General features: G+C 45.0%; 1 protein-coding gene across 6 annotated transcripts in view; it reads right to left on the reverse strand.

The window, feature by feature from the left end:
* The window catches only part of LOC148021647 (Transducin/WD40 repeat-like superfamily protein), a 130,483-nt gene that overhangs the window by 32,901 nt on the left and 71,700 nt on the right, over nt 1-25,882 (reverse strand). For all 6 annotated transcript variants that reach the window (XM_087697113.1, XM_087697114.1, XM_087697118.1 and 3 more), the window contains 2 exons: nt 4,282-4,388; nt 72-214 (listed from right to left, as the gene is read on the reverse strand). In XM_087697113.1, the coding sequence (XP_087553239.1) occupies nt 72-214; nt 4,282-4,388 (250 nt within the window). The remainder of the gene's footprint in view (nt 1-71; nt 215-4,281; nt 4,389-25,882) is intronic.

Genomic DNA, 25,882 nt, shown 5'->3' on the forward strand with positions numbered 1-25,882 from the left:
TCTCCCTTTTTTCTTTTTAGGAGAGATATTTTCATAATTTTTATCCAGGAAACTTTTATACGCAGTAATACCTGTGTAACACCACCCTCCTGACCATGTAAAACAAGTAGCATCTCAGCATTATCCTCAGTGTACAGGGCAGTGGTTCTATCATAAGAACCGGCTGCTAGAACTCCAGTATTGCAAGGATTAAAAGCAATACATGAAATTATCCCTGCACATACATATTTAATTTCTTCATAAATGTACCTAACCTCATCAATGATATGAAGCCCACTCTAAGAATAAAGCTTAACATGTGAGAAAATAACTTGTGAAATGTGCTTTATGACTAAAAACAATGTGGATCTTTCCAAGTGTGTTTATTAAATTCGATCATAATGATATACTTCCTAGAGGCATGTCCATCAACATAAAGACATGACTATCCTACTGTGAAGCAGTTATATTAGCGAGCGCCTATGAATGGGGACATAAAGAGGCGGCGTAGATAACACAAATTGACATGAAAACTTCATTGCTAATGATGGAGTTAAGCAGATGATTGGTGACTCAGATGGAAGACAATGCTGTAAAGTGACGCATGATGATCCAGGCAGCAGCAAAAGAAACTGGTAAGAGAAAAGAGAGAGCACCCACTCATAGAGAAGACTAGAGACATGTAGACAGTATATCTACTTATGAAAGAGACAATAGTCCTGTCTAAGGCAAGTAAAATGGCTCAAAATATTACTTTGCTGTACTTTTGCAAGCTGAAGAGAATGCCTGGGTTAGGGTTTTCCACGAGGCAGCTTTGGGAACAAAGCAGCAGTGGTGGGAGGAGAAAAGAGTGACGTGTAGCGATCTAGCATCCATCTAAGGATGTCGCAAGTTACCCTAAGAGATCACACCCTCTAGGGTATTTTATGTTTATGCCCTGGACCTCGTGCACACAAGTCTGTGTGTGTGTGTGTGTGTGTGTGTGTGTGTGTGTGTGTGTTCTGTAGGGTAGATGTTGGAGTTTGTTGCATGCTTCATTCATTGCTTGGCAAAGATTTGGCGCTAAGATTGTTGCTTGCTAACTTTGTTTGTTGACATCACAATCTAAACTCCTCCTTAAATCATGTCTTTTGATATGGACATGCTGAACTTGTGACTTGTCAACTAACGAGTTTTTACCCTTGAAAGTTTTCCAAAAGATTCAGCAACCATAGACATAAAGCTGAATTATCTAAGTTTTTCCATATTAAAACTGGGAGGAAAAACTGTATGTGGGCCATTGTGTGTGCACGCACGCGTGCGTGCCTGCATCCACGTGTGCATATGCATGCCGGTGTGTGTGTGTGTTGTTAAGAAACCCTTCGCCCGCAGTTTGTGTTTTTGCATTTCTGCATTTTGCATTTAGGGTTTGCAGCCCCAAAAAGGGGCACCATCCTAGACTAACTGTGCCTATTTATAGGCCACTCTCTCCTTCATTCCTTACGGCTGATTCATTCAGTATGTCGCCTCTTCTCTCCAGCCTCTCCAGTGCCCTCACACCCCTTCAGGAGGACATTGCAGTTCGAGGTTCGTGGCTGTCTTCATCATCTTCCTTGTGCTACGACACCCGTGTTCCCTTGTATCATGTTCCCTCCATGATTCAGAACTTCATCATTCCATTCATCAGAATTTCTTCTCTCTTCTCTTTCCTTCTCCATGTTTGTCGAGTTCACTCCGTGTTCCTCCCTGCAAACCCTACTGTCTCGCTGGTACGTCAATTTTGACATGGTATCAAAGTTGGATTTGCTGAAACAGTGGCAAAGATCCTCCACTCCAATGACAGCATAGACCAGTGGCGGATTCGGCATCCACTTCTCTTCTTCTTCTGCTACATGAAAATCTCGTTTTTGCAGGTTTCAGGTGTTTTCAACTTGCTGCCCACACCCCTTTCGCGGAGGACATCGCAATCTCAGCTGTCCCTTGCTGTCATCTATAGTCTGGAGCCTGTTTCCAGCCTTCCACCCGCAACTTGCAGGTCTTTAAAACAAAGCGATTGTTGCTGATCACTCTCCATTCAGAAAACAATCTCGTTTTTGCAGATTTAGATTGCAGATTTCAAGCATTTCAGCTTGCTGCCCACACCCCAAATGCGGAGGACATTGCGGTCCAAGCTAGCCATTGCTTTCTACAACAACCTGGCACATGTTTCCAACCTATCACACATTGTTCGGAGCTGATTTCAGTATATTGACTGCTGCTGCTGTTTTTTCCTGCGTTTTTAGTCTTTCTCTCTCCTCACCTGCGTTTTTCTACTGGTTGCAACCTCTCACTGTTGGTAGCATCCTCCTCTCACTGGCAACTCACTTCCAGCCCTTCCATTGCCCTCCCACCCCTTGCAACGAAAATTGTGGTTCGTGCTTCACATTGCCTTCACACCCCTTGAGACGGACATTGTGTTCGTGGTTCGTGGGTGACCTCTTCCACCTCTTCCTTCTTCAGCAAGGCACACTGGTATCCATGGCTTCTTTACCAACAGATGACCAAACTACTAGGTGCTACTACTGCAACAAGAACGATCATTCCACCGATGACTGTCAACATCAACATCTGCTCCCCACCCCTCCGGAGTATATACGTCTTCCACCAGGCACTCCTTGTGCCATCTCTCCTTTCTGGGCCACAAAGATCGTTTTGCATCGACCATCAAAGTATCATACTCAAGGCAATAAGCCGCACCCGATGCGCACTAAGTCTTTTGAGCACACGGAGGCTCTAAGACCTTCCAAGGCAATAAGCCCTCCTAGAGACCACCCCATTGCGTAGAGGTTTCTCCCACCCACTTCTGGGTATAGTGGCTTCCACGGCCCATATCTCCTCCACAGTCCACTCTCCTAAGAGCCCGTGACTGTTCTCCAGCCTTGGCTCATCCTGAGCCTCCTCCTTCTCCACCCTCTTCCACTCAGGTTCGAGAGGCCACTTCTGGGTGCTTTCCAGCTTCTTCTTCCGCATCCCAGATTCCTTCTTCGGCATATCCAACGACACTTCCTTCGTCGTTAGATGCTTCGCAGTCCGTGAGCCGTGAGTGCCTAGATTTTCTTTCTCTCTCAAACTGGGATTCAGAGGGGGATTTTCATACTTCGCTCTCAGTGGGGGCTTCTAGTTCTTCTTTGGCTTTAGAGGGGGCTCCTACTTCTTCTGATTCAGAGAGGGACCCTATGTGCCATGAAGTTTTTCACACACCACCACCTTTCACTTTCAAGGAGTGGCCCTCCTTTGAGCAGTCATTTCCTCTTTGTACTAGGATGCTTGGGTAAGTGAACAATTTCCCCACACAAAACACTGTCAAAGTGGCACTGTTGCATGAGCATTCTTCATCATGTAGCATTGCATCTCCATCTCACTCTTCTCTTGTTCCCCTTTTTGGGCTTGAGAGGGGGTGTTGAGAAACCCTTTACCCGTAGTTTGCGTTTTTGGGTTTCTACATTTTGTGTTTAGGGTTTGTAGCCCCAAAAAGGGGCGACATCCTAGACTGACTATGCCTATTTATAGGCCACTTTCTCATTCATTCCTTATGGCTGATTCATTTCGTCTGTCACCTCTTCTCTTCAGCCTCTCCACTGCCCTCACACCCCTTCAAGAGGACATTGCGGTTCGTAGTTCGTGGCTATCTTCATCATCTTCCTTGTGCTACAGCACCCTTGTTCCCTTGTATCACATTCACTCCATGATTCAAAACTTCATCATTCCATTCATCAAAGTTTCTTCTCTCTTCTCTTCTCTTCTCTTCTCTTCTCTTCTCTTCTCTTCTCCATGTTTGCTGAGTTCACTCTGTGTTCCTCCCACAAACCCTACTGTCTCGCTGGTATATCATCTTTTGACATGTGTGTGTGTGTGTGTGTGTGTGTGTGTGTGTGTGTGTGAGAGGAAGATATGTTTTTATGCATTGATCACCTAAAGCAAAAACTGAATCTCATATTAATAAAATATACTATTTTATACTATTCCACAACTTATTTCCATCCTCTGCATTTGGGCATCCCATATGCTTCCACCAATCCCCGTGACTATGATTTCAGTCGATCCCCAACAATACTATTCTATATTATACCATCACTATTTCCACCCTCTACATTTGGACATCCCACTTGTGCTGATCCCAGTCCCTGTTTTCCATCGCCGTCCGCTCTTTTATATAGCTGTGATTTCAATCAATCCCAAACAATCAAAGACTACTAATATATATTCAAAAGTATGAAAGCATTAAAGAGACACCTCCAAGCCATCCAAAGAACAACAAAACTAGGAACAATAACCATAGCGCACCTGTTTGCCCATCTTTATGACTAGTAATAGTAGAATGTTGCTCATATTCACGTCCAGGTCGAGCTGTTTCAAAAATGCGCAGCATCTTGTTGTACCCACAAAATAATCTGGTGACAGAAGTCAATCTTTAATGGCATGTTCTTTGGATAATTCTTTCAGTAATGAAAAATCAGCACTCAATTTGCTTAAATGTAAAGAAGCTAGATGTGCACTACAATATTAAACTATCAACTCATGGGTAAGTACTGCATTAGAACAGAAACATTAGCATCAAACAAGCAAAGAACCACTTGGAAACCACAGTTCCACCTGATGAGTTCACCACATTTTTGCTATCTCGCAATCCATGGTTGGTAGTATTAAAAATCCCCAGATGCATAGCCTCCTTGTAAACAAAAGGCAATTGCAAAAAGACATGGCTCAGGAAGTAAGAGCCCATTGTTGGACCTACCTGTCTCACACGTCCACCACGTCATCGGCCCTTCCTTGGTCTTGGCCAACTGGTGACCACTTCAATATGGACAGCATCCAGTACAATTTACCCCCCCCCCCAAAACAGTACAGTTGTCCCCAGATGCCTCTCTTCCTCATATACCAAAAGAAAATGTAACACAACACAGTCCTAATGTGAGAGCCATCCAACCATGATTGGGGTAATCATTGAGCTTGAGCATGTATTGAAGCTCCCATATTCCTTTCTTGTACTTGCAAAATAACACATGCTCTACTACCCACAACTCATGAAGACTATCAACATCTAGTAACTATAGCCCCTCGTGATCCAGAGTTGTGATAGGAATAGGGCCATGCTACTCTGCAGGCTGGCTTACATGAAACACCAAATGCATCTTCATTAGAGGGTAACCCAACTGATAAATAGGTCATCATTAGCTCCTTAATACAAAAACGCCCTTTCCTCCATGAAGCTAACTTCCGTGAAATTGATTCAAACACTGCTTTCATACCATGAAATAGTACCACTGACTTCATAAAAAATCAAGCCATGCTGATGCTTAGCAAACTCCTCATTTTTGTTGCAAATGTGCTTTACAAAGATGCCAACTTCAGCGGTTGATCCATCTCCACAATCCACTATTGGTTTTTCTATGAGAAAAGAAAATTTCTATCAATAACACCTTGGACAAAATCCCTTTCATGTAAAATAAAAAGTATAAGGAACTCCATAAAGAGTAGCTAAGTAGCATTATAGCCCACCAGATTGGTTGTTCAAGCAACCATTGTATTTGTAATGTGTATGGGCATTGTCTTCAAATATCCTTCTACTTTGTCTTTGTAATGTATGTAGACACTGTCTTCAAAGTCCCTTCTCCCTTCTACTTTGTATTTTACCTTCGGGGATTTTCTCCAGAGTGTTATTAAGAAGTTTTTCTGTTCCCCCCCACCCTCCAGTTGCTCCCTCTCCTGCAGCAACTTTCCCCCTCAAGTAGCACCGCGACGTGATTGGTAGTTTCCTTAGAAGGGTCGGCAATGGAAACCTCTGGTCAGACGCCGACGCACTCAACGAGTGCCCCCCAATCAAACACCTTGCATGTCGTCCTCTTTGAGGAGCAGCTCTTAGCCGTCCGAGCTAAGGAGCTAGAGCTAAAGGAAACAGCAATTTATGGTCATGTAGTAGAACATTCCCCAGCCAGGGCCCAACTTTGGGACTGGCTTCACTCCACGCTACACATTGGCACAACGCAGATCGTGGAGGTGGTCCTAATGGGCCAAGGGATCTTCATGGTCTCAGGCTCAGTTCGGCAGACGCAGCTCGCGAGTTACTTGCCAGTTCACCATATGCGTCTACAAAGGGGTGGTACCTTGGTACAGTGGCTTTACTGTGGAGGCATTTGCACTCCACAACAGGTTTCTTCGACACCCGGTCACCCTTCTTTCCCCGGCCTGGCAGTAGAGTATCGCCAGTTGGTGGAAAACTTTGGATGGCTCTTCGGCACTGTCCTTCCCGCGTCATTCGCGGATACAGTGACAACAGCAAGAGTCCCAAAGGTACGGGTGGCAGTGAAAGAGGTCAAGAATACCCCACAGTTCCTAGAGATTGAGGAGGGCGAGCACTCCTTTAGGTAGCAGGTCATTCTGACAGGGCACCCACGGCAATACCTGCGCTACCACAACTTTGGGCATCAGGCAGCAATGTGCACGTGTTTGGGAGCCAAGGTGGCTCCATCGACAGACCCGCAGATGGATGCTCACGGCTTCAAACAAGTCCAAAGGCAACAGAGAGGAAGACGGCACGGGGGGACGCAGCCAGCTCCTCAAACCCAACCTCGACAACAAGGAGTAGATGGGCGAGCGACGCCCCATTGGCAGAGCACTCCACAGTCCCTGTTGTGCTAAGAAATGCACTTAGTCACTTAAACAGTCCCAAAACATGTTTATTTTAGGCTTATTTTAGCCAAAACCCTAAAATGGGGAGCAGATCGAGAGAGTAAAGTGGGAGAGGATCTAGAGCCCTAATTTTCTATAAATTGGCAGCCAGCCCTCTACTCTTTCCTCAATCTCGTTTTCGTAGATTTCAGGTGTTTCAGCTTGCTGCCCGAACCCCATTCGCGGAGGACATCTCAGCCAAAGCTGTCCATTGCTGTCTCCATCAGTTGGCGCCTGATTTCCAGCCCTCTTCACCCAGTTTGGGGCTGATTTCAGTCAGGCGACTGCTATTCCTGTGCAGACCTGCTGCCGTACAACCTGCCACATCATCACAGTCCTGCTGCCTACATTTTCAATCTTTCTCTCTCCTGCAAGCTGCCCTACCTGCGTTTTTAGTCTTTCTCTCACCTGTTGCCTACGTTTTTAGTCTTTCTCTCTCCTACAAGCTGTCCTGCCTGCGTTTTTAGTCTTTCTCTTACCTGCTGCCTACGTTTTTAGCCTTTCTCTCCCCTCACTGTTGTCTGCATCAGATCCAGCTTCTCACTGCTGTGTTTGCTAGTATTCGACATCCGGAGACTGGCTTGCTGCGATTTGGGATCCATTCGAAGTACGACACACTCTCAAGCTCATTACCCCTGCCCTGATCCTTGAGATACAGGAGTTCGAGGTTCAATATTCATTCACTGCATTAGTGTGTTTGCAGCATGAGCATCGTATTATTCAGTAGTTATATCACTTTATTTATTCACTGTGTTCATTGTCTCTAAGTTACCCTAACCCTAACTGTATTATTTTATCAGTCTTTGCTTTGTCGTACAGTTTCTGTTTATGTTTCTGTGTTAGGGTATTTCTTAACAGCCCCACCCAGTAGGACCGCAGCCCCCCACATCCACCACCCACGCCACAAACTACCTCACCTAAGATCCCACAACCCCGACACCCCCCCCCCCAACATCCCATGACCCCCCCCCCCCCAAAACCCGCCATGCACCTCCGTCCATCCCACCATCCCTCAATCCTCCTCCCCCCCCACCACCTCCCCTACCGAGCACCCCCCTTGATCCGCACCCGGTATGGGTATTCCCCCCCCCCCCAAACCCATCCCCCCCCTCCCACAGGAGGTGATGACCCACACACACCTACATCCTCCTCGCACCAACAATCTCCCCCCTCCCATACAGCCACCAGCTCATCCGCCCCTACCGCTCGTTACACTTTCTCGAGATAGGCACAACTATTGCCATAGGAGTTCTTCCGCAGTGGCCCATGGTCCTACCTGAGAGTTGCGGAGTGCGGAGAGTTCCCACTACCTCTAGAGGTGGGGATCTTCGTGGTTCGTAAGTCAAGGAGAGGCAAGGTCCATCTACTAGCACCACCAAATGGATCAAACTACGCCTTTTTTCTTCAATCCTCTCACTCAGGGGAGTGGACGGCTACACAAGTAGAGGAAGAGTTGACCTGATAGACATTAACTGGTGGGCTAGTGCCGAGGTCCCACACTTGAGCATTATCTTTCGAGCTCCTCCATAATGGAGAGCTCCGAGGGATGTGATCGAGTGGCCCCTGGCACAAGCGGCCCGTTTCTACCAGTATACAGAGTCACGACTCTCAGCATGGTTGATAGATGCATTGATAGTACCACCTGGAGCATCTATCACCCCTATGGTCCGGCCGAGGGCCACCATGGGGAACTAGAGCTCGTCGTCCAGACCAGCAGCAAAGCGTACTTGCATGCCTCATAGCTTCTCCTCCTCATCAGCAGCCTCCACACCGAACAGATGCATGTTTGATCAATCACAGGTTTTCCCATGAGCTTACACCTTGCATCCTGGAATGTAAATAGTCTCCACTACAATGGGGCATGTGATTCCAGGAAGTTAATTGTTCGGCAAGAGCTGCAACCTGCCCTTGCCGGATGGATCGACATCTTACTTCTACAGGAGCACAAGCTCACCCCCACCCAGGCCCAGTGGGTTCGGAAGGTACTTCTGGGCAGCTTGCACACTTACTGGGAGCATGCCATAGGTGCCAACGGCAAGAGTGGAGACGTATGCACATCTATTGGCCCAAGTCTCACCACTTGTGTACGAGACCACGAGACAATAGTGGCAGGGAGGGTTCTATGGATCACATTGGATGTTGGGGACTCGTGCCTTGGAATCCTCAATGTCTATGCCCCTACGGAGGTTAGGGCACGCAGCAGGTTTTGGGTGGAGATCGCAGATGGACTCCCAAAGGTGGACTCTTGGATCGTTGGAGGAGACTTCAACAACCTGGAGGCCTTGGAGGACCAGCAGGGCAGAGGCATAAACTACCAGGGCATGGGCTGGGGAGGACCAGGAGGCATGGGAGGTCTTTCTGCTAGAAGTAGGAGCACGCGATGCGTGGAGAGAGACCCTACCTTCCACAGGAGGGAGAGTTCATTGGACTTCTCTTGGGGATACAGGAGGCTAGGTGGAGCCCTGCTATAGCGGTTGAACAAGTTTTATGTGGGAGAGTGGAAAGGCTCTCGTGGAGGCCAAATTGAGCAGTTGGTAGGCACCACGTTGTCGGATCATTGCTTGGTTCTCTTGACACTCGATCCCCCAGCATCCACCCTAGACACACGATCTTGTCGAATCCTTGACTCGATCTATAGGATGGAGGAGGTGATGAGACAGATAGAGCAGATTTGGACCAGAGAGTGGGACAAGAGGGACTGGATAGCAGAGAAGGTTGTAGACATCCTAGTCGAATCGAGCAGAATCTGCCAAGACGCAGCCATACAGGCCAGGCAGCAGAGCTGGGAGGAGAAGAGAGCACTCCGGTGGGACCTTGCAACCACACAGAGATTATTATAGGAGACACCAGGGGATCCCACCCTCCACGCACAGGAGGTGCGCGCATGAGCAACCATTGCTGGCCTAGAGGACAGGCGCTCGGAGTTCTCTATCTGAACCTCAGCAACCTTCTGGGCACAGAAGGGGGACACGATGTGCAGGGAGTTCTTCCAGGTGCACTAGCCTCGCACCGCAGGAGAGCAGATACGTAGCCTTCGGGATTAGTATGGGAGGACTCGTTCTAGCCCAAATGAGGTGATGGAGATTGCCACTGACTATTACACGCGCCTCTTCCAGCAGGAGACAGCTCCAACTAGAGGACAGAGATGTAGACAGCAGGTCTCGGATCACATCCCATCCCTCGTCACAGAGGAGATGGGATGCTCCCTCCTGGCCCCCTTCACAGAGAAGAAACTCGAAGAGACCTTCCATACACAGGATGGGCAGAAACGCCCGAGGGAGAATGGCCTATCTAAGGCCTTCTTCACCACCTACTGGGAAGTGGTAAAGGACCCCCTACTGATGGCCTTCCAGGAGATTTTCACTTGAGTACAAATGCCAGGGAGTCTTTCGGCAAGCTTATCAATCTTCTCCCCAAAGGGGGAGACTAGTTGGAGCTTTCCCAATGGAGACCAATCACCTTATTGTCAGTGGCCTATAAGGCACTGGCAAAGATGATTGGTAGGCGACTACGCCCCGTACTTCCAGACATCATCCATGATACATAAACAGGCTTTGTCCAGCATAGGAGCATCCTAGACAATGTATTTACCTTCTTTGAGGCGACAGAGTAGGCTCAGCACAATGGGCAAAGACTGGTCGTACTACTCTTGGACTTCAAGAAAGCTTATGATAGGGTGGACTGGGATTTCCTAGACGACACCATGGTGAGGTTAAGATTCCCCCAGATTTGGATTCGCGAGGTCTCCGCCCTTTACACATCGGCCACCAACAAGGTTCTCATAGTCGAAAGGCGAGGGAAGGAGTTTCGGCTGGAGAGATTGATTCAACAGGGGTGCCCCCTAGCCCCATATCTGTTTCTACTCTTTGCAGAGGTGATGTCTCACTTCCTCAAGTCACATGTGAGCGGATTACACGGCCTCCAACTTCCAATGAGAGAGGAGACTGAGTTGTTGGACTCAGAGTATGCAGGTGAGACACAGCACTCTACATAGAGGACAATGAGTTGATGATGGAGAAAGTAAGGCTGGCTCTTAACCTGTTCTGTTCTGCAGTGGGAACGAAAATCAACTGGTGAAGATCGGTTGGTTTCCTCGCAGACCCGGACTCTAGCACGGAGTGGGGCGTCCACCTGGGATTTAGATGGGTGAGCAGAGGGCAAACCGTCCGATACCTAGGGTTCCAAGTGGGACTCGACATCACTCCTGCCCAGCAGTTTCTTCCTATCCTTGATTCTATTGGGAGAAAACTGACCTACTGGAGCATGGCTCGCCTCTCACTAGCTAGCCGAGCCCTGGTGGTCAACAAGGTACTCCTAGCGATGGTCTGGTACATCGCCTCGTGTTGCTACTTCTCCTCATCATGCGTAGTGCACCTCCGCTACTTAGTGCGGAACTTCCTTTGGTCAGGATCAGATGATTCCAGGGACTCTAGGGCCAAGGTGGTGTGGGCGACCATCATACAGCATCGGTCAAAGGGAGGGCTTGGGATCATAGACCCATAGTATCAGAATATGGCCCTCTTGGGCAAGCTAGTTGTCTGCGGCCTCACACCAGGCGGGCAGACCTGGAAGGTCTTATTGCAACAGGGCCTTCAGGACTGTAGATTGAGGCTTGGCGGTGAGTGGAGGCCATCCCTAAGATGGATCTTCACGTCAGCCCAAATCAACCCCCCCAGATCGCCTTTCCTATGCAACTTACTCCCGTGTGGCAAGGCCTCCATAAGGCCCTAATCCAGAGCCGTCCAAGCTACTAGGAGGAGATAGACCGTCAATCCGTGATCTAGAACCCCTAGGTCAAAGATCAAGAAGGAGCACAAATCGGCAAGCACTCCCACATCCAATGGGCTGGTTGGGAGGCCAGCTGGGCTCGTACCATCAGGACATGGCGGGAGGTGTACACGATGGCGGACAAGGAGGTGCTGCAGCATGTATCAGGTTGCCAGACAAGAGTAGAGTTGGGGAGAAAGGAGATAGACATAGCAATACCTCTGGAGTGGCTTGGTCCCCCCATACGAGAGCTGATTGAGCCCGAGGAGGTATGGCAGCTAGGTTTTCACCAGCACGCATCCCTCTACAAGTGGTGTAGGTAGAGTGGGCAACGCCCCACAGGGGACTTTTTTCGCCGTGTAGGAGGAGGGACGTTTGGCCCTTGACAGAGGGCAACAAGATGAGGGGATAGCCGCCCTTTCATGGAGGAGGATTCGAGTGGTGGGCCTTCAAGGGAAGACATGGCGACTGGACCCCTATGTTTTCTGGAAGGAGCTCACGGAGTGGCGCCTTTGGATTTCGGAGGACAGACCACTTGATGAGTTGGAGTGGGATCCAAGAGAGTGGCAATGGCTAGCCACTGCGGTTGCCAAGAAGCCACCCAGGTTCCTAGATTACACTGCCAAGATTAACAAACATGTACTGATGCAGGAGGATATGGATTGGACGCCGTCACGCAGCAAGCACTGAGCGAAGCACAGCATCATGGAGCCTTTCCAATGGACCTTTTGGCGCCGCCTATGGGATAGCTGGAGGCCGAGGAGGGTGTCCTATTTCTTATGGCTGGTGGCACATGGAGGTTTGGCAGGGGGAAGTTGGCTTACCCAGATGCAAAAGGAGGGAGGTTGTAAGTGTTGCACACAAAGGAGGGAGGGCAGACCACTTGATGAGTTGGAGTGGGATCCAAGAGAGTGGCAATGGCCAGCCACTGCGGTTGCCAAGAAGCCACCCAGGTTCCTAGATTACACTGCCAAGATTAACAAACATGTACTGATGCAGGAGGATATGGATTGGACGCCGTCACGCAGCAAGCACTGAGCGAAGCACAGTATCATGGAGCCTTTCCGACGGACCTTTTGCCACCGCCTATGGGATAGCTGGAGGCCGAGGAGGGTGTCCTATTTCTTATGGCTGGTGGCACATGGAGGCTTGGCGGTGGGAAGTTGGCTTATCCAGATGCAAAATGAGGGAGGTTGTAAGTGTTGCACACAGCAACCTCTGGAAACCCCAAAGCACTGCCTTTGGTCTTGTGAGGAGGCGCAGCTCGTGTGGAGAGAAGCATGCCGCATCCTTCGCCGTATAGCACCCAGCCTTGGATGTATCTCATGGAGAGCTTTCTATTGGTAGGCAATCAGCCAGGGCCATAACCTTCTGTACGAGGCCAGGATGCAGGACACGATATTCTCTATCGAGGCAGGGTCGTGCGCAATGGTGGATCTGGAGGCTCTACCCATCTGCCAAGTACTGGAGCCCACAACAGACCGCTCAGAGGTATGAGAGATCATAAGGAGTCTTACTAAATGGCATATCTAAAAGGCACGGTGTCAGGAGGCTTTGCGGAGAGAGACTTTTAGCACAGGAGACATTAATAGAGCTGTAGACCTCCATCATCCACTCCCTCCACGGCCGATGGGAACAGGGTGCAGGGCAAGTCCAGGGCTCATCAAGAGCTCCCCTGTCATTTCATGCACACTTGGAGCAGCCAGGACCTATTTTTTGTGATGCAGGCAAGCAGCCCCAATTGATGATATACCCCCCCTCCCCCCATGGCTACTTGCCCCCATCCCCCCCAAACCGCCTTGAGAGGCTTGTATACATGATGTATTTGTGATTTTGCATTAGCTCCAGCTAGTCTGTTGAGCATGAGCACTCTGTTGTAATTAGTTTTTTGAGTAATATAATCAACCATATTTTACTTGCAACAAAAAAAAAGTATTTTTTTTCTTAAGGGAGAAAAGAGTAGCTAAGTATATCACAAAAGTGATTGGTTATGTAAAAAACCAATCTAGTAGGCTATAATGCCAGACCATCTTCGCAATAGTATGGAAAAAGGTGCACGAGTCCCATTGAAACATCCCCCCTAGGATTTAACCTGCACACAAGCCATGACACAAGCCATATGCACAATTAAAGGGATAGGACATCAAATTCACCTCCTAGCCACAGAGCCAAACAGGCTCACCCCCAAGCTTGGGAGCTAGTAGCTCTCCAAGTCATGACAACATCCCAAGGGTTGGTGTCCCATATTACCAACCCACACCATCCTAGTATACGGATCCATCAGCCAACAGACCAAGAGTCCAAAAGTGGTGATCACACAATGAATGTGCACAATAGGGCCTTGAGTCCTATAAATATGACTCAACTACCCTAACCCTGAAGTGCCCTTACTGCATTCGCACTAAGTCACTTCATGACCATTGTGACCAATGCTACTAGCATCCATCCGGATGTCTAGGGACGTAACACTTCTCCCCTTATGAATGATTGTTGTGCTCAACAATACCCTCACGGACAAAGTGAGAGAAACGACACTTCAATGAACGTCCCGACTCCTAAGTAGCCTCCACCTCCAAGCAGTTTTTTCCCTTGACCAAATACTCAAGATAAACAGTCCAACGAGATCATTTAGTCCTATGGTTAAGAACCAATTCGAGTCCAAGTAGAATATAACGAGCAATATCCTCAAGCTATGAGACTTCCTCAACCAAAACAATTACTTCACCTTGTCCCATTCAAACGACTCATGTGAAACACAAGGTGAACGTGGATATCTGAAGGTAAATCCAACTCATAGGATACACTACTTATCTTCTTGGTAATCAAAGACAATTCATAGCACTTGCCAGTAGTCATGGAATCCAAGTCCTTTGGGACTTTAAGCTAAACCCACACGCCCTCTTGGAGCGCCTGAGGACTATGGTGTTGGTTAGCATAAAACATGGCATGATCCTGAGCTGTTTAATTGCTCTCCTCTAAGAAATCCTCATACATATCTTGCACAAAGTTAACTAGGAATTGCATTTTCAACCCTCTCAGCTCTGCAGCAATCAATGGTTTTCGGTCATAACCGTACATAGGCATAAATGGGCTATAACCAATAGCCAAATACTTAGCATTGTTTTAAGAAAACTAAATCTCAGACAGATGATGCTCCCAATCAAATTACCCATGGTAGACATATACATACAACATGTTCTCCATGGTTTGATTTGTCTGTTCAATCCATTTAGTCATTGACTATTTAGTTGGGTAAACCATAAAGTCTATAAAGATATTTGACAAAGAGACCAACCAACTCATAGCTTTTCACGATCATCTTTGTGGAAATGAATCATGCCATTTTCGTCAATCAATCCATCACAACCCAAATTACGACATGACCTCCACTTATAAGGCGCAATCCTATTACAAAATCCATAGAAATGCTACTTCACTTTCTATCGGGAATTTATAAAGGATACAACATTCCCGCTTGTCTGAGCTGTTTATCTTTATTAAGCTAACACTACGCGCACTAAAACCAACCTTCCTTCTTAGAAAGAATGGTTTTTGTAATCAAGAACTTAATTACAACAATCAAAAATAAACATAAATTGAAATGCATAATTTACCCTGATAATCTTCAAAAATACACACCATATTGACCCCAAAAGTTGGCACCCCTTTCGATATTTCTTTAACTTCAATTGCCAATGGCTATATTACAAGTTGAGATTCTATGATCTCCTTGGCTGACCAAAAAGGGCTTGGGGGAGAGTGACCACAAAGGGCTAGTTCTTTTATACTAAATCATATGAATACGAATGGTAAACTACATAGATGGGAGTGGATATATCATACATGAAGGATATAGACACTAGATTTTATGCAAAAATCCCCGATTCGTTTGGACAGTCCACATACATATTTTTCCACTTGCTCATGAAGGGGTAAGAGGCAATAAGCAATGCATCCCAAAACTTCTTATTATATTGCTCTAAATTCTTACATTCCTTAGCATCTAGCTTATTCTGACCTATCATGATATCCACCTCAAAGATACTTATCAACCAATTTGATGTAAACATTTGCTTGAATTGTTACCACGTTGATTGTGCTCTACCTAGCATCAACAAAGTGAACCACCACTATAATGCATTTTCTTTCAAGAAAGGTTCTGCCTTTCAAATCTTCGAGGACTCCATGAAGTTTTCCTTGAATAGACTACATCAAACTACCAAATGAAAGTCAACGCTTTCAACCTATCTTATGCACCACCAAAGGACTCAAACTTCATTACTTTTACACCCTCATCATAGTCTTTTGTTGCTCCTTTGGGTGTCAAGTTATCATATACTTGCTACTGCAAAAGGGGTACATTTGCTGAATTTGCATCAAAACCAATACCAAATGGAGCATTTGCATGACCAACACTCATTCCTTGAGCCCCATAAACATTCGGGGGTAGAGATGTATTACCAAATATGCTACTTTGTGCCCCAAGCATCAAGCCAATGCTGCCATACATAGGGTTTTGCACATTTCCAGCCATACCAAATACATTGGGCCTTACACACCATGCGTTGGCTGCTACATACCATAGGGATTTGTGTCATACATTCCCGTATGCAATCCCTGTCCAACCGTAGTATAAAAAATCGTGCTACCACCAAAGTATCCTGGCTGCCCCATCATAGCATGCATACCCAACTCTCCAAAATCCATTGCATTGGCACTTCCATGATGACCTTGCATTTGCATTCTTTGCCCCATAGGTATTAATTATTTTACTTCATTAACATCTTTGGGAGCTTCAAATGAAGGCTTTAGCAATACATTCGGTGCATCTTACTATCCCGAAGGTATAAAAGATGGCTCCTTCTTCTTGCTCTTGCTGTCCTTCTTTGGAGCGTTCAAAAATTGGGTAAACTCCAAATTCTTTGCCAATTCAGCAAAGAGATTTGTTACTGCCCTCATCTGAGTCTTGAATTGGTCATCAAATTCCTCTTCACTTTGCTAGTCATCAGCCTCATTACGCTTTGAAAGCCCTGCATCTTGCCCAACAGCAATATTTTCAGCTTGTTGTCCATGGTCTCTGAGCCTTATCTAATCTTAGGCATTGCATTTTCTTCTTCCCCATGTGGGTGTCCATACTGAGAGGTATCATCACTGCTTGATTCCATCTCACTGTACATATTGCTGTAATTTCCCAGCTTAGAGCAAAAATCAGCACTAGCACTAAGCTTTACCTTGAAATCGGGTGCCTCGGGCCCTCCAAATCAAAGGACTAAGTAGTATCTTAGCAATGGAACCATGAAGCCAACCTTCCATCTCAAGCACTTAATAACAACAATAAGTAACAACTAAAAATAAATTGAAATGCATAATTTACCTTAATAATCATGGACAGTAGACACCATGTTGAACCCAAAACTGACGCCCCTTTCAGTATTATTTTAACTTCAATTGCCAATGGATGTATTATAAGCCGAGATTCCACAATCTCCTTGGCTGATCCCAAAGCCCCTTATTGATCCAACAATCAGCAAATAAATTGGAAAATTTGCCCCTTGATTTTCAACTAGGACTTGCTCTAACTAGATCCCAACTTGCCACATGCTGCCCCAAATTTACAATGGATGACTCGGCATCTAAAATCCTTGACTATACAACAGATTACAGGTGCTGATTTCAGTATGCAATGCATTATCTTATTAGCACATGTCCTGAGGTGGCTACTAAACCCTAATAAGGGATTTATAGCAGAGATCCCTATGACGTCCACTAAATTTGGCTGAGAAATGCTAAGATCTCTTGAGAATGGATTGGAGAAGATGAGAAAAAGCCAAGATGAGAGAGAATCTGATTTTCTTCGCAAGACCTCCAAAATGCTATCACATGATCAACAATGCTGTTACCAGCCTGGCAACCTTCTAAACACATTTTTCAGCATTATCCAACCATTTAATTAATTTTCAGAACTAAATAATCCTAAAAATTAGTTCGACTCTTCTAACCCTACCCAAAATTAACTGTGTCCATCCATCATTAATTTTGCAACCTGGAGTAGTCCCCAACCTCCGTTGACCCTTAGACTAGCATTAATTAGTCATTGGTGTCACCATTGACACTTATTGGCCAAAACAACTGTTCTAGGGTCAAGACTGACACCAGCTAACCACCAAAACCTAGTTGACATAACTTATCACAACTTTTGATTTTCACACCCACCACATCCCCATGGTCCTTGGCATGTTACCATGAAATAATTATCATGTGCATCACATATGCTAAAGAACCTTGTATATTTGATTAATAACTTAATCACATGTTATTGGCAAGATTAAAGCATTTCAAAATTTCACATCCTCGCGACAGGTACTCATGTACATAAGACTCAGCCATAGTCTTAAAACGCGTCCAACAAAAGTAGCAAGTAACCAAGGTTAAAGTCCAGTGTGTACCAAGGTGTCCAAGAATCTGCATATGTGGCATTCATATAACCTTTTTGTGCAAATATCCCAATCATCGAGCACATATACTTTGCATTGTTTAAAAAATAATCAATTATGAATGGAATACTTCTCTGCCACCTTTCTCTAGATAGCCAATTTTCGAGTGTCCAAGCCACCAAAGCTTGTCGCGCTACTAGATTTCTGTTGGACTAGTTACTAGATCTTACCAAAGTGAAGATCGTAATGACAATGCCCCTTGAGAGAAAGATAGAAATTAGTCGAGATTTTAAGTAAGGATAAGGCATTAACTTTAGGAATTTTACTAAGAGCATCAACAATCATATTAGCTATGCCCTTTCTATAACAAATTTCAAAGTTAAACTCTTGCAAAAGTTCCACCCATCTCACTTTATGCCCACAAAGATCAAGCCCGATTAGGCATTTTAATGAATGGTGGTCTATCCAAATAATAAAACGGACATTGTACAAAGAATGATGTCATACATATAGTTGGCAAGTACGAAAAATATGATACGATACGATATGATAAAATATTGTACTAAATGATACCTTATGATTTTATAAGATATGATACCATATTAGTACCACAAAATAAAACTTGATTTTTTTTTTTAACCATAAATCATTAAATGATAGAACACCTGTTTGAAGTGCAAATAGCAATTTCATTACAAAATAAAATGAATACAAGAGGGTGGCCCTCGCAGCCGCATGCGCTGTGCACAACATGTGATACATCATACAAATAGAGTCTAAAGACTAATACATGCATAGATAATGGATCATAGTAGCATGTGGATACAATAATAGTAGATACAAAAAAGAGATATCTATGAATCTATAGACTATGATGAGGCATCACTATCATCATCATCAAAACCATCTAAGTACTCATCAAGAGAGTCTAAAGAAGGCTCCCTAGATGTCCGCTATGTAGATAAGGAGAGGATGTCATCATAAGGAACGAGATAGAAGCTACTAGTCTCACCTTACATATGTCTACAAGCCACTCGAACCACCCCTCCTCAATATTGGAGGGCGCCGAATGACCATGCCCTTGCTACCACCTACCTGAACTCCTCACCCACAAGCACGTTCACTGCAAGTGTCAGAATATCTACTGCTATATCCTCTCTATAGAGCTCCGTAAAGATCATCTCCTCTTCCTTATCCATCTCCTGATGTACACTTGGAAAAGTGAGCCCGTCAACTTAAATGTATCAGCATTTGCCTACAATACAAAATGTACATAAGATTATAACTGCTAAAGTCTAAATTGTAAAAGTATTAACTTTAAAGTTTAAAATAACAAATTTTCAATTCTATGGTTAAGTGTTTACCTGCTTTGGACTACCCATGCTCATTATAGCCCTCATCATATATAAGTTAATGCAGCAATAAACTAGCCACTCTAACAGTCATGTACTAAGTCAATTGTGAATCTTCGTGTTAATGACAAAATAGGCACTCTAGTTTCTCTCACATGCGACCAAAGAGCAATCCTGAGCAAGGACACTCATGGCTAAGAACTAAAGGGTCTCCCATGTGTATCCAAAGTTTTACCACCAAAATAAAGACTTCACAAGTGATTCTCTCATCCAACAAGTGGGAGAACCAAAAGCCATGTGTCCTCTTTGATCTGCATAGCATATTAGCTCCTTCAGCATTGCATTGTGGTCATCCATAGGGACCACACAAGTCAAATAAGCAAGCTAGTCCGAACGAAGCTCTTTATCATCCATGACCGCCAAGGACTTGTAGGCCACATATTCCGATGGGGTAAAACCATAGATGGGCTTATGCATCCATGACCATCTCCTCTCCGCTATCTCTATAGCATGTACACAATGTGTCTGTGATCACCGTGCAAGCGCATGCCTCCACTAATGCCGCTCTAAAGAAGTGAACAAGAAGGCCCATGGTGGACCCCTCGTAATCACTTATATGTAGCATCCAATAAAAGGGAGTCACGACAATAACAATGGCACTAACTTTCTGCCAAATCTACTCATTAAGGCACAAGCACTACATGGGTTTGGCCTCCTCTGTCTCATGCTCATCCCACTCATTACATAGAGTGGACACCACTATCTCTAGCGCAAGGTGGACCGCACCTCATAAAGACACTCAAGCAATAATCACATGTAAGCAAACTGAGTTGAATAAGGCTTCTTCAACTCAAGTGTGCTATGCTCATGATATATCCCAAGCACCTTTACCTTTACCATGAAGAAAGTGACAATTAATGTAGCTTTTCAAACCATCCTCTTCACCCACTTGAGCTTCCCAATGTCCTCCGTGAGCAAGTCCAAACAATGACTTGCACATCAAGTCCACACAATCATGGGAAACTTCGCCTCAAGCAAACGGCCTATGCGCCAACAATTCAGTGCATTGTCAGTAATAACTTCCACTACATTCAAGAGACCCACTTGCAACCACAAATTACTAAGTAACAATACTTGGAGATTAGAAAGCGAAAGAGAGAGTTGAGCCTTTCAAATTTCAAGATTCAAGAATCATGAGAGTTAAAGGTTTGGGAAAAAGAGAAAATCGAGATAGATATTACAGAGAATAGGAAGATAGATAGTTATACATAAATTATAACAAAAGAAAGTAAAACAAATTTAAAAGGCAATGTATACCTCAATGATAGCTTATTGAATAAGGCCATAGATGAATGCATCCGTTATTTTCCTCCCCGTCTTGCCAGTGTCTACAGCCCGCAAAAAGTGTGGAGTGAACATGACACCAACATATTGATGATACCCCGTTTCTTACAATCATCCATTGGTGAAAATAGAGCAATCTTATTTTATCCATACAGTCCAAATAGGATCAAGGGCTCTATCAATTCTCTCCTTCTCATTAATCTTTTCCATTCTCATTTCGTTGTATGTGACACTAATCCATCATTCACATGGACCCACATTAACAATGGCTTTTACCATCTTTTTTCATTGCTCTTGCTTTAGGACATTGAATGTAAGATTACACTCAATCACCATACATGCAGTTTCAATGTCTGCAAGTGATTGCCTCTTTAAGAAAGGCAACTAATCCATGCACATGACTCGGAGCTTTAGAGAGAGAGAGGATTGTCTCTCTAGTGCCAGATGAGCCTCCACTCTTTGTCTTTTGTCAAAGCCAGATACGGACGTGGAGCCCCCAACACCAATGGTTGAGGCCTCTCACACCTCAGTTGAAGATACACCCACGTTTAATGTTTTTTTATTAGTAGGCATACGAGTTTGTGCCAATATACTACTTCCTCATCCTCTTGTGGATCCCTCTTTCATCTTAAGAGAATCTCATCCACAATGTTTTAAGGGATTTCCTTGTATGGAGAAACTACCCTCCCCCCTCCCCATCTTGAAAAGATATTCAAGAAGCCGGGTTCCACCACTTGTAGAGCACTTCCTGCAATATTTGCATGTCCAATGGTGGGAGTTGGACTTCTTTGTGTTCCTCTCCACATGGATGGTGCACAAATTGAAGGTCTCGTGCTTCTCCCAAGTAATGGTGCCGATCTTGGATGGAGAGCCGCGAGGGAGAGTAAGAGAGAGAGAGGGAGATTAAGATGCTTGAGTCTTGACGCTTGAAAGTTAAAAAAGAGAGGGTTGAGGTAAAGTTAAAAGAGCAAGAGTGAGAGAGAGAGGATAGGAGAGGCTTCAGCCTTGAGCCTTGATAGGGTGCAAGAAATAGGAGAGAGTAAAAGACTAGATTTTCACGAATCACAAATCAATTCAAGATCTAAGAGAGGGAGGTAAGAATGGCAAATGCTTGCTGAATTGATGTGGAAGCATGGAGGAGAGGAGCACCTTTTGTAGTAAAAGAAGGGTCAAACAATCAAAGAGGGATCAACAGTAAAACAAGGCTGTCAACTAGACGGAATCCAAGGGGGGCTAGGGGAGAATGATCTGTTTTATTCTACAAATATATACCATATCATAGGGTATGAATGGTACGGTTCGAACAGTACCGTACGATATACAAATGTAATTATGGTCATAATTTAAGCGCATGGATGACTGCCAATAATTCCTTCTCTTGGATCGTATAACATATTTGGGCGTTAGTGAGCTTATGACCCTCAAATGCGATAGGTTGGGTATCCTAATAAAGGATAGCACCTAAAGCATAATAGCTCGTATCTATATCAGCCTCAAAAAGCGTATTTGGATTAATAATCTACTACATCGGTACAATTGTATCCAATCATTTCAATGTTTGAAAACATTAATCGAACTCACTATTCCAAACAACCGGCAAACTAACATACTTCTTTTTTATTCAAATACCCTTAAGCAAATGTGTCAAGGTTTAGTAATATATGAATAATCTTTTATGAGCTTTTCAAAACACCCAATAAAACCTTCAAAATATTTTACTTACCTAATGGTCCCTAGAGTAGATCAATCAAGTATCACTAAACCCTTTTCAATATCAGTCTGAATGCCATCGATTGAGATGACATGAACAAGATATGACAGCTATATTACAGTCCCTAATCTATAAATAAAACATAACATGGTTGCTTTGATGTATGAGAAAATACAGCATACTGCTCCAAGTATTGTGGAAAACAACATTGCTGCTCCAGGACACAAGCAGAAAACTCAGAGATAACACCATAGAATCTTGAGAAACTACCACATAGCATTTATGACAGCATTATGAAGACAAAAGACGAAGAATACTGCTATAGTAAGCATAGAAACAAAACTGAAATATGGTGCAAACTGTCAAGATAGATCTATATTGTCAAAAATCCCATACTACAACAGGGCATGATCAGCAAAATGATAAAAGAAAGTGTCTCTTCAAGCCATGCCTACAATAACCCCCAATAACTATATGTCCTATGATCTTTGAAGTCCATTCTCACGAAGACACTAAATAGACTATAGGTAAGACTAAGGGTAATACAAGAAAGATAAGTATAATCCTTAATGCCATGGCTCACAATTGGCACAGCCCGATGGATGGCTAGCAGCAACCATGACCCGAGCCCTTCTGATGTAAAATGCCTTATCAAAATTAATACAAACCTAATAAGACATAGTTATACCATATCCAAAGCCTTGCACTTCGAAAAAAGCCACATAGAGAAATGATGAGCAGAGCCTCTCCAACAGGATGCTCATAGCAATCTAGTGCAGTTACATAACTCACTCAATAGACTCCCAACAAAAAGAAAGGTATACATATAATAATAGGATAAACAAAAAGACCACTAACAGTTTGTCCTAACAATCCATAAGTTATGATCATAGTTGCCTCCATACATGGTACGAAACAGTCTGTACGGTACAATCCGTACAGTACGATTTTGTATGTTAAAACTGGCCTGTTTCGGCCACCTGGCCTGCGCGTCCTCATTCCACGTTTTCCTGCGCCCCGCGTCCCACATTTCCCGCATTTCCAACTTTCCTGCACTTGCGCTTTTTCAATTTTGGGGGGGTGGGAAACCTTGGATACCTCACCCCACCCCCTTTTCCAAAATCCAGCCATGAAAAGGTGCTCCTCTTTGGATTCCTTCCAGCTTGCAGCCCTCTCTTTGGATTCCTTCTCTCTTTGAAGTTTGACTGTTTGAACTTTGAACTTTGACCCTTCTCTCATCTACAAAAGGTGCTCCTCTCCTCCATGCTTCCACACCAATTCAGCAAGCACTTACAAGTTACCATTCTCATCTTCCTCTTCCTCTTTCCCGCACCCTATCGAAGCATTTGCCATTCTCAAATCTCATCTCCTATCCCCTCTATCCCGCACCCTATCAAAGCATTTGCCATTCTCATCTCCCATTCCCTCTCTCTCACTCTTGTTCTTTCAACTTTACCCCAGCCCTCGGGCCTCTCGCGTCTCCCTCCCTTTCAACTTTCAAGACTCAAGTTTCAAGACTCGAGACTCAAGCATCTCTCTCTCTGCATCTCTCTCTCTCTCTCTCTCTCTCTCTCTCTCTCTCTCTCTCTCTGGCCTCTTTATTTGTCATCGGCACCATGACTTGTGAGAAGCACGAGGCCTTTAATTTGCATGCGATCCATGTGGAGAGGGACACAAAGAAGGCCAACTCCCACCATTGGACATGCAAGTATTGCGGGAAGCGCTATACAAGTGGTGCAACTCGGCTTCTCCAACATCTTTCCAAGACGAGGGGGCAAATTACTCCATGCAAGGAGATCCCTCAAAACATTGCGGAGGAGATTCTCGCCAAGATGAGAGGGGGATCCACAAGAGGAGGAGAAAGTGGCTTATCGGCACCAACTCCTATGCCTACTAACGAGGAAGCATCCAATGTGGGCGTATCTTCAACCGATACGGGATAGGCCTCTACCACTTGTGGTGGAGGGCTTCACATCCGCATCCGGCTCCGGTAAAAGACAAAGAGTGGAGGCTCATGCGGTGCCGGAGAGAAATCGTCTCTCTCTCAAGCTCCCGGTCATATGCGTGGATCAGTTGCCTTTCTTAGAGAAAGGCAACGACTTGTGGACATCGAAATTGCACGCACGGTGATTGAGTGCAATCTTGCATTCAATGTCCTAAAGCAAGAGCAATGGAAGAAGATGGTAAAAGCCATTGCCAATGTGGGTCCACATGAAGGATGGGCCGGTGTCACATACGACAACATGAGGACGAGAAAGATTGATGAAGAGAAAGACAGGATTGATAGAGCACTTGATCCTATTCAAGCCTCATGGATAAAATATAGTTGCTCCATTCTCACCGACCGATGGAGTGATCGTAAGAAACGGGGCATCATCAACATACTCATCTTATGTCCACTCGCCACTTACTTTTTGCGGGCCGTAGATACCGGCAAGAGGGGGAGAAAAACGACGGGCGCATTCATCTACTACCACATTCGACAAGCCATCATTGAGGTATATATTGCAATTTGCGTTTTAAATTTGTTTCACTTTCTTTCATTATGATAATATCATGATTCATAATTGAAATTTATTATTTGATTTATACATAACTTGTAATTTGTAAATTATGGTTGTAGGTGGGCCCCTCAAATGTGGTGCAAGTTGTTACTAACAATGCATCGAATTGTCGGCGCATGGGCCCTTTGCTTGAGACCGAGTTCGCTACGATTGTGTGGACTCCATGTGCAAGTCATTGTTTGGACTTGCTCATGGAGGACATTGGGAAGCTCAAGTGGGTGAAGAGGGTGGTCTGCAAAGCTACATCAATTGTCACATTCTTCACGGTAAAGGTAAACGTGCTTGCGATGTATCGTAGGCATAGCACAATAGAGTTGAAGAAGCCTTCTTCAACTCATTTTGCTTACATGTGGTTATTGCTGGAGTGGCTTTATGAGGTGCGGTCCGCCTTGTGCCAGACACTGGTGTCCACTTTATGGAATGAGTGCAATGAGCATGAGACAGAGGAGACCAAAGCCATGCAGCGCTTGTGCCTTAATGAGCAGTTTTAGCAAAAAGTCCGTGTCGTCGTCATTGTCGTGACTCCCTTTCATAGGGTGTTACATATGAGTGATTGCGAGGGGTTCCCCATGGGCCTTCTCGTTCACTTCTTTCGAGCAGCATTGGTGGAGACACGTGCTTGTACACTAATCACAGAGACACAGCGTGCACATGTTTTAGACATAACAGAGAGAAGATGGGTATGGATGCATAAGCCCATCCATGGTTTTGCCGCATTGGTACATCCGGCCTACAAGTCACTGGCGGTTATGGATGATAGAGAGTTCCGTTCAAACCAGCTTGCTTATTTGACTTGTGTAGTCCCTGTTGATGACTACAATGCAATGGTAGAGGAGCTAGGATGCTATGCAGATCAGGCAGGGCATGTGACTTTTGCTTTTCCCACTTGTTGGAGAAGAGAGTCACTTGTGAAGCCTTTATTTTGGTGGCAAAACTTTGCACACGCACTGGAGACCCTTCAATCCTTAGCCATGAGGGTCCTTGCCCAGGATTGCTCTTCGAGTGCATGTGAGAGAAACTGGAGTGCCTATTCTCTCATTCACA

This window comes from Lygodium microphyllum, chromosome 17 (assembly GCF_053477565.2).
Source record: "Lygodium microphyllum isolate KBCC chromosome 17, Lygodium_microphyllum_v1.1.10, whole genome shotgun sequence".
Taxonomy (NCBI): Eukaryota; Viridiplantae; Streptophyta; class Polypodiopsida; order Schizaeales; family Lygodiaceae; genus Lygodium; species Lygodium microphyllum.